The sequence below is a fragment of the Lynx canadensis genome, chromosome A2 (assembly GCF_007474595.2).
Source record: "Lynx canadensis isolate LIC74 chromosome A2, mLynCan4.pri.v2, whole genome shotgun sequence".
NCBI classification, from domain to species: Eukaryota; Metazoa; Chordata; class Mammalia; order Carnivora; family Felidae; genus Lynx; species Lynx canadensis.
Window position 1 is genome coordinate 5874469 of NC_044304.2, and position 9137 is coordinate 5883605.

Here is a 9137-nt window from a genome sequence, read left to right on the forward strand (position 1 = left end):
GAACTTCCAGAAATGCAAATCCTCAGCCCACTCAGATCTGCAGAATCGGAAACTCTGGGGGTGGGGCCCGGCCACCCCAGTTGGAACATACTCTGTGCCCTAGAGCACCGCTTCTCAAAATAGGGTACACAGGAATCCCCTGGGGATCTTGCCGAATGACACGCTGTTAGTGGGCCTTCGGGGGGGCCCGAGAGTCCGCATTTCTGACAACCTCCCAGGAGATACGGAGGCTGCTTGTCGTGGACCACACTTTGAGAGGCAAGGCTCTAAAGCAGGGGTCAGCAAAGGATCCCCCTCCGCCTGTTTTCTAGACACACAGCCGCACCCAATCCTTGGCATACTGCTGTCTACACCGCGGAGCAGAGTGGCTGGACAGAGACTTCTTAGGCATAAACTCCTATCTGGTCCTTTACAGAAGAAGTGGGCCCGTCTGACGGAGCCTCTCTCCGCCTGATCCCTCACCCCCCACCTCTCCGGCCTGGCCTCCAATCGTGATTCCAGAGAGGGTCAGCATCCTCCTGCCTCCAGCCACGCCAGCAGCTCCTTCTGCAGACTTCTCTCCACACTGCCCCCCGCCTTCCCCCGGCCCCGTCTGGAAGCCCACCCCCACCGCAGCCCCACGGCATCCCAAACAGGCTCGGGTCCTGGCCTCCCTCACCAGCCTGAGGCAGGGACCTGGGTCGAGGCGTTGAGCGGATCTCTGAGCCCCCCCCCCCCCACAAGACACAAGACACACTTGGGAAGGGGGCTCTCTGCATCTTTATCTCCCGCGGGGTCAGCGGCCCTCCAGCGCCCGGTCTCGGGCTATGACGGCCTCCTCAAACTTGATCATGAGCGTGGTGCCCTTGTGCCAGTGCGCCGTGACCTTAGCAGGAAAGCCGCTGTGCGTGAGCACCGCCTCCACGATGCCCGCCGTGAAGCTGGCGCAGTTGAGCGTGCTGTTCTCCTTGGGCACGGAGATGTAGGTGTTGATGAGCGGCTCCCGCTCTATGATGTAGAAGGTTCGCGCGTCGTCGTTGGCCTGCTCCAGCTTGTCGGCCTCCTTGCCGAAGAGCGCCTTCCACACGGCGCCCTTGACGAAGAGCAGGGCGCCCAGCACCTTGGTCTCGCGCCGGGCACCCTTTTCGCGGGCCACCAGGGCGTCCAGAACGCGCGCGCCCACCTGGCGGCCCAGCGCGGCCAGGCGCGCCTGCAGCTCGGCCACGGAGAAGACGCGGCTCTGGCAGTGCTGTACCAGCTCGGAGAAGAGCAGCGCGAAGGCGCTCAGGCTCACCTCGGTGCGCGGCCGCACCAGCGCGCGCTCCAGCAGCGCCGACTTTCCGCGCGTGAAGCGCGCCTCCATCCTGCCGCCGCCCTGCGGGGACACAAGGAAACGCGTGTGGGGCGGGGAGGGGGGTGCGGAGAACGCGCTACCGGGTCTGTGTGCTCCACTGCTGACCTCCCGTGTAGGAAAGGAAGAGGGGGAAAGAAAGGGGGGCGTCCGCCTGCGCGTAAAGCACGCCCCCTCCATGAAGCCTAAGCCCGTGAAGGAAGACGGGGAGAGAGGCAGGTTTGCACCTTTGGGGGAAGGGGGGAGGTGGGAAGACACAAGAGGGGGAGGGGAAGGGGGCGCTGGAAACCACTCTTAAGTTCCAGGCGATTGCTCCTACGTGAAAGGACCTCTGTGCCCTGCCCCCTCTGCCACCTGTGGGAGCGACTAGAGAACCAGTGCATGGGGGGGGGGGGGACGGGACAAGGATGGGGGGCCGTGAGAAGACTCGGGTACTGTCCCCTGCAAGCGCTCCAGCAAAAACAGCGCTGACTTCTGCAGATGAAGAGAACAACCCCGCCTCTCCCCTGCGGAAAGCCAGAGAAACGGGAGAAGGCAGTAGGGTGCGTCAAGACCCATGGCGGGGGTGGGGGGGGGGGCTGCGGTTTGGGGGACGAACAGAGGAGATGCGAGGGGCAAACTAGGAGGAAACGGCTCTGGCAGCGCCCATGTGTCAGGCACGAAGCACGCCTCCTTGAGACGTGGGCGGGCCTGCGTTTGTAAGGAAGACTGCAGGGGGGGCGCAGAGAAGGCGTTGGGAACCCCTCCATCTCCGCGCCCTCCAGAAATGTAGCTGGACAGTGGAGGACAAGGTGGAGGAGGCCGAGGCCGACTGTGAGACCCGAAGTTTGGGGGGCCCAGGAGGGGGCGCTGTGATCCTCCCATCCTAACGCCCCAAGCCAGTGGTCAGTGGGGGAAGAGCCCCGGAAAAGGCTGTTGGAGAAAACCCAGAGGGGGCGCTAAGATCTCCGCGGAGCGGATCTACGGTGGGGGTGTGGGGGACAGGAGCTGCTGGGGGGAATCCCAAGGGCGCGGAGACACCCTCCCTCCCCGCCCCCCGTCCTCGCCTATTCAAGTGTGAAGCCTCTGCCAAGGGTGGGGTCGAGAGGAGGAGCGGAGAACCCCCTTCCCACTACCAGGGAAGGAGCCAGAGGCCGGAGGGGTCTGGGGAGGGTGGGCCTGCCCCAACGAAGTCTGCGTGGGGGGGGGGGGGGGAAGGCCAGCGGGGGAGGGGGTCCAGGGGCTCCAAGACGCCCCCCAGGTGCGCAGCCGACTACAGGAGGGCCCAGAGCGTGAGACGGGGGGGGGGGGGGGGGGGGGTGTTGAGACCCCTCCACCGGGCTGTGATGGGGGCCAGTAAGCTAAGACCCGGAGAGTCGGGGGCCCCAAGCCCCCCACGCCGGCGTGAACCGGGCAGAGGGCCGGGGAGGGAGCCCACCCTCCTCAAGGACCCCCCCCCCTTGAGTGGGCCGAAGCGGACGGACCGGGGATCGCGGGCGCCGAGACCTTAGCCCGGGATCCCCAGGCCCACCGGGCGCGGGAGGGTCCGAGAACGGGCGAGGCCCGACGCGGGTAGGGGTCGCGGGCGGGCGGGGTCTCACCAGGGTACTGAGGCCTTCGGTTCGGCCGAGCAGCTTTACGGCGCCGTAAAAGGCCTTAAGTGCGCAGGCGCTGCGGCGGACAGGCTCGTGGGCGGGGCGCGCGCGCTCACGGAGATTCCAGAGAGCGGCCGCCTGGGGGCGCGCGTGTCCGGGGCACCCGACGGAGGGGTGTGGCCCTGAGGCCAAGGGCCGGGCTGGCGTGGGGTGCCAAGCGCTCAGGCAAACTGCACGGATGGCTACCGGCTCAAGGGCACACAGTTGACGATGGGCCCAAGTCTCGGTCTCAGGGGCACATGTGTGCCCTTGGGCATACGTCTATTTGGCCTGGGAGCACACCTATGCCTTGGGGACACAGTCTCTGGTCTTAGGGACACGTGTATATCCTTGGGCACATGTTCTCTCAGGGACACACGTCTGCCCGTGTACACATGTCCATTTGTCTTAGGGACAAACGTTTGCCTGTGGACACGTTCTCTTAGGGGACATACGTCCACGAGCCAGGGCACAGTGCACTTAGGGGCATGCGCACTCACGAATACATGCTCAGTGGGCATATACACTCAGGAATAGTTACACCCGTGGGGACATGCTTAAGGGTTCAGATGTATCTGTGGGTCCCCCTACACTTAGGGAGACATTGTTAATTTTTTTTAATGTTTATTTTTGAGAGAGAGAGAGAGAGAGAGAGAGAGAGAAAACGCGAGTGGGGGAGGGGCAGAGAGAGAGAGAGACACAGAATCCGAAGCAGGTTCCAGGCTCCGAGCTGTCAGCACAGAGCCGGACGCGGGGCTCAAACCCACGAACTGGGAAATCATGACTTGAGCCGAAGTCGGACGCTTAACCGACTGAGCCACCCAGGAGCCCCACTTAGGATAACAGTGTATATCTCGGGCCACAAACCCTACTGGGCACACAGTCTCAGGCACGGAGACTGTTCCTCGCTGGGTACAAGTTCATGGGCACAAAAGGACCCATTCAGGGCATTCATGCTCACACACGCTCGTGCCCCCAGGGCTCCTGGTTATCACGTCCGCGTGCTTGCTGTGTGACTTTCCTCATCCCTTAATACTTGCAGACCCTCCGCCACCGGGTCCCCACCCCCACCCCCAGATGCTCCCAGGAACAGATCTGAAAGCCACATTCTTTCCCATTGGCCTTTATCGTCACAAATCACAAAACATGAGTGCAGAAACAAGGGAACGACAAATGTACCCGCTCTGCACACCCTCGGTGACATAATCAGTCACACACTGACACCCACCTGTTCACACAACACAGGGAGTGACGGGGTACACTCTCAACACCCGCAGTTACAGTGATGTAGGGGGTGCTCCACACACACACACGCATGCACACACACACACACACACACACAGCTCCATGACATTCACACACAACATACCACAGGACATTCACACGTGTTCACAGTGCAACACGTGTTACCAACACCCGCGCCCAGGCTGACACACTTCTGCGGTCCTTGCTGACACAGCCGCCCACTGTGTCATGTGTTATTGCTCCCGTGACGCCATGAGGCACACATGCGGCCGTCTTCACGGGGAAGTGCAGCCCCGTCCTCCAAGCTGCAGCCCGGGGGTCAATGTCTTCTCATTTATTGAGCTGTGGGCTCTGAGCAGGATGAAGACCCAAGGTCAGGCAGATCCCTTCCCCACCCCCCCCCCACCCCCCAGAGAGAAACCAGGACCAGAAATGTGGCTCCCTCCTCATCCACCTCCCTCGCCCAACTTACGTGGCTGCGGCTTCTTCTCTAGTATCTTGGAGATTTCATGTAATTTAGTCTTGATTTGGCTTAAGTCTGGGGGCAGGGGGACAGGAGAAAGCTGGTCTGGGCCTCAGACAAGGCCCTCACCTTTATTGGAAGCCTCTTCCCTGCCCACCCCGCCCCCGCCCCAGCCTGGGTGTTGCAGAGCCCGTGTACTTGGCCTTCCCTTTTTAAATATCCCCGCCCAGAGGGTGGCATCCATCGCCCCCTAAACCCTGAGCACTGGGAGGGCAGACCCCTGCTGTCGCCTCCCCCCAATCCCCCAGCGCCCAGCATGAGACAAAGCCCGCCCAGTAAGGGTCTGCAAGGGCACCTGTTGACAGCGTCTTCGCTTTCTCATTCCCCACGTGGACACTTCTCTTGATCGTGTCAAGGTCCTGCCTGGCCTCCGTGATGAGCTGCTGAATACTGTTCCAGCCCTGTTTCTGCTCCTCCTGACACTGTTGGCCCGAGGTGGAGACTGAGGCAAGAAACAGACACGTCTGAATCGCCGCTGCCCACCCCGACCCCGTGGGCCTCCCCCAGGTCCCACCCGTACCATTCTGGAGCTCCCTTTTCACGGCCAGCAGCTCCTGGGACACCTCAGAATCTGTTCGGGAGGAGGGGCGGGGGAGGCAGGAACACCCTTGAAGCGCCCCCAGTTGGGCTGTCCTGGGAACAAGGGTGGGGGAAGGGAGAGCAACGAGGGAGAAGGGAGACAGGGTGGGAACACGGGGCCTCCCCCACCTCCCGAGGCCCCCCTTTACGCCGCCCCAGCCCCCTCCCCACCCACCAAAGAACGACAAAAAGGAAAGTGAAACCGAAGACCCTACTCACTCTTCACCAGGACCAAGGCCAAGAGAACGATGCAGAACAGGGCAAGGAGGATGTACAGGCTCAGGGTGGCTCTGTGCAGCCAACGAGGGACCTGGGCAGAGTCTGGGGCCGGCTTCGACCAGGCTGGGACTGGAGCAGAGGAAGGACAGGTGACCTCCAGGGCCCAACACTGCCGCTTAGACCGTCGGCACTGACTCTACACTGAGCTCCGACTCAGAGCTGTCTCACCTGCTCCCACTCCTGCCAATACAGCCACTGCGACCACCAGCATGCACCCCGCCCACAGCCACCAGTAGTTGTCCGTAACGCTGTCACCATCAGGTCTCCCCCTTGACATCCCCTTCACCAGCACTCACAACATCAGCAGCAGCTGTCACTGAAGCCCATCCACCTCAGTGCCTGTCGTTATCAGCACTGTCCCCAGCAACAAGTCTCATCAGCTCTTGTCTAGGTGGTTCCTTCCTGATCCACTGCACGATCACCTCACCAACATTACCCACACTGTCACCAACACTGCCACCAACACCAGCACCACTCGCATCATCATCGCCACCTGCGGAGCTACCCCCCCCCCCCCGCGACTGTAACTCACAAGCCCTGAGGCCACCACGCCCCACACCATTGCCCCAGGTCTCCTCACAGTGCCCTTGTTCCCGTGATGTCCTACCAGGGGCCCCTCCCGAGGCTGTGAGGTGCGGGCTGGCAGGTGGCTGCTTGCCTCGATTCTTGGGTGGTGAATGGCTGCCCCTTGGTTGCTCCTGGTTTCTGAAGGTCAAGGTGATATTCTCATAGTCAGGGTCTGCACCTGTGGGTGGGTCAGTGAGACTGGAAACCTGCCTGGAGCTCTGGGGCTGGGGTGGGGGGTCGGAGGGGGGCTCAGGGATCTTGGCTCAACCAAACCCCTGCAGATAACAGATTTCTGGGGATAAAAGAGAAGGAATGGGGAAACAAGATCTGCTTCTTGGTTAGGTAGAGAGGGCGTGTGTGAGTGTTTGGGGGGTACACGTACACACGTGCCTTTTGGGGTAGGGGAGGGAGCCCTGTGACCCAGCTTTCAGCCCCTTACCTCTCCCACCCCAACCTCTCCCTCCTGCCGTCTCCCCTCCCCACCTTGAGGTACCTAACCTTCCTTATGGTCTGGGGCCCTCTGTTTCTTGTCTTTGAAGGCTGCTGCTTGCATCTTGACCTCCTGATTCAAGCAGATTTCCTCAGACCCCATGGTTCCCAGTCTGCCAATTTGCCCACACACACCCCACCCACCGGAAGGTGTCGCGGCAGATGAGGAAATCTCTGGGTTGAGGGTGGGGGGAGGAGAGGTCAGCCTCCTCTTTTCAGTGATCTGGGACCCTCTGACCCTGGGGCATCCTCTCCTCCCCTCCCAGATCCAGAGGGTCTTAGGAGTCCAGAGGTCTCACGGAGGGTCAAGCAGAGAAGCCCATGGACCCAGAGACAGGACAGAACGGTCAGGAACCCGTGGCAGTCATCTGTTGCAATATACAAATGTATCATCAGGCTTACACAATGTGACATGTCAATTATGCTCGATGTAAATAAATTGAAAAGAATTTAAAGGATGATCAGGAACTTTACAGGAAGCTGTGTGTGTGTGTGTCTCCCCAAATGAACTTTGTCCCCTGCCCCTCTCAGGAGAAACCCTGGGGCACCTGGGATCCCCACCTTTTAGGTTTGAGGCAGCTGCGCTTGGAAGCAGGATTCCTGAGCCCGCCACGTCTTTCTCCCCCCGGCCCCAGTCCCACCCCTCAGCTCCACCCCAAGAATTCTGCTTCTTTAAGGCCCCATGGGAGGAAAGGAACGGAATTAAGGCAAGAGGACCAATTACTGGAGCCCCACCCACATCTGGGACTGAAGCCAGACCCACGCCTTGACCTAACCCTGGATGTGGTGTCCCCTCTCCCCGGGTCCCCAGACAGAGACTAACTGGAAACACTCACTCTCATCCACACATCTGCTCATCTACCCACACTCACACACACTCCCAAATACCCTTACGCATCTGCTCACGTTTTCACATGGCTTGCTCATTGGCATGCCTCTACATGTGCTTGCCCTAGAGAAATATCCATATTCATGCATTCACAGGGTGGCACTCTGTCTAGATGTCTTAGAGCTCTCTTTGTCTGTGACCTTGAAGACTGGAGATAAAAATGAGACAACGTGTACAGGGAATTTTCTCTTTAACTTTAGAACAGTGCCTTCTGGTAGAAATGTAATGTAAACCACATCTCCAGTTTAAAATTTTCTAGGGGCGCCTGGGTGGCTCAGTCGGTTAAGCGTCCGACTTCAACTCAGGTCACGATCTCGCGGTCTGTGAGTTCGAGCCCCGCGTCGGGCTCTGGGCTGATGGCTCAGAGCCTGGAGCCTGCTTCAGATTCTGTGTCTCCCTCTCTCTTCCTCCCTCCCCCATTCATGTTCTGTCTCTCTCTGTCTCAAAAATAAATAAACGTTAAAAAAAATCATCTTAAAATTTTCTAGCAGCCGCATTAAAAAGATAACAAAAAGACAGACAGTTAATTTTAATAATGTATTGTACTTAACATAGTAGGACGGGACGCCTGCGCGAAAAGAGCTGCGCTGGGGTTGTGACAGGTAACTCAAATATGCCCTCATTTGGGAGGGGGTCAGGGATGGAATAAGTCTCTAAGGAATTTTGGAAGCAAGGGTTCCAGGACCTTGCGGGGCTGGCTGTTGCTAGGGAAACACCATTTATTACTGTTTGATAAAACCTCAGTCACGAGACCCTTCAGATGTATATGGGGGAGGGGCCAGAAGCTGGGAGGATGGTTGCCAGCATATATCTTGGGGCAGTTGAGATAAAGGAAGTTGATTTACAGGATCCTTGAGGTAGGGATCGTGTTAAGCTAAGGTTTTTTTTGCCCCCAGGAAAGTGTCATCCTTGAGGCAGCTGAGCTCCTAGAGGGACGTCACAAGGACTTATCAATGGGCTGTAGGCAGTAAGCGGATTTGATTTTTCATTTGCCTTAGTTTCCCAAGCACTTAAACCCCTTTCCTTTGTTCTTGGGTAGCTGGGAGTGTCCAAGGAATATCACACAGATCCCACCCCGGTGAGAGGAGGGGGTGGGGGGGGTGCTAGCTTGTGCTCAACCTGCCTCATACTCCCTCATCAGCTATCCTAGTTTCCTCCCTTTGGAACAATAAGTAAAAGAGAATTTAAGAGACTTTTATGTGTGAGAAGTATGTTTTAGCTCTTAAACGTGTGATTAAACTGTTCTCTAAACTATTGCCAACCTTGTCTGCTCAGAGATTGGTTTAGTAGTGATTAGATGGCAGGGGCGCCCGGGTGCCTCAGTCGGTTGGGCCGGCCAACTTCGGCTCAGGTCATGATCTCATGGTTCATGGGTTCGAGCCCCGCGTCGGGTTCTGTGCTGAGAGCTCGGAGCCTGGAGCCTGCTTCGGAATCTGCGACTCCCCCTCTCTCTCTGTCCCCTTCCCAGCTCATGCTCTGTCTCTCAAAAAATAAATAGACGTTAAAAAAAAATTAAAAAAAAAAATAGTGATTAGATGGCAGCTCCTCCCTCTGACCTTAGAAAGAAGTCAGCAACTGAGGAATTCAACTCCCTTTCCTGATGTAACAGCCGCGGAGGAGCCG

General features: G+C 58.7%; 2 protein-coding genes across 2 annotated transcripts; both read right to left on the reverse strand.

The window, feature by feature from the left end:
- Positions 1 to 739: 739 nt before the first annotated feature.
- Positions 740 to 2976, reverse strand: TRAPPC5 (trafficking protein particle complex 5). The gene is made up of 2 exons (XM_030298976.1): positions 2911 to 2976; positions 740 to 1354 (listed from the first exon to the last, which is right to left on the reverse strand). The coding sequence occupies exon 2, from the start codon at positions 1340 to 1342 to the stop codon at positions 776 to 778; it is 567 nt and encodes a 188-aa protein (XP_030154836.1). The 5' UTR covers positions 1343 to 1354; positions 2911 to 2976; the 3' UTR covers positions 740 to 775.
- A 1074-nt stretch (positions 2977 to 4050) lies between these two features.
- Positions 4051 to 6746, reverse strand: MCEMP1 (mast cell expressed membrane protein 1). Its single transcript, XM_030298965.1, has 7 exons — positions 6635 to 6746; positions 6177 to 6314; positions 5510 to 5638; positions 5232 to 5282; positions 5007 to 5153; positions 4661 to 4726; positions 4051 to 4539 (listed from the first exon to the last, which is right to left on the reverse strand). Exons 1-7 carry the CDS (start codon positions 6726 to 6728, stop codon positions 4523 to 4525), a joined length of 642 nt encoding a protein of 213 aa, XP_030154825.1. The 5' UTR covers positions 6729 to 6746; the 3' UTR covers positions 4051 to 4522.
- Between the last annotated feature and the right edge of the window lie 2391 nt (positions 6747 to 9137).

Bases quoted from the DNA above. Each gene is read 5' to 3' on its own strand.
- TRAPPC5 (XM_030298976.1), bottom strand. From the start codon at position 1,342: ATGGAGGCGCGCTTCACGCGCGGAAAGTCGGCGCTGCTGGAGCGCGCG.
- MCEMP1 (XM_030298965.1), bottom strand. From the start codon at position 6,728: ATGGGGTCTGAGGAAATCTGCTTGAATCAGGAGGTCAAGATGCAAGCA. The intron at 5,283-5,509 runs GTGAGTAGGGTC...CCTCCCGAACAG, and splicing joins GGCCTTGGTCCTGGTGAAGA to ATTCTGAGGTGTCCCAGGAG. The intron at 4,727-5,006 runs GTGCCCTTGCAG...CCCTGCCCCCAG, and splicing joins AGCGAAGACGCTGTCAACAG to ACTTAAGCCAAATCAAGACT.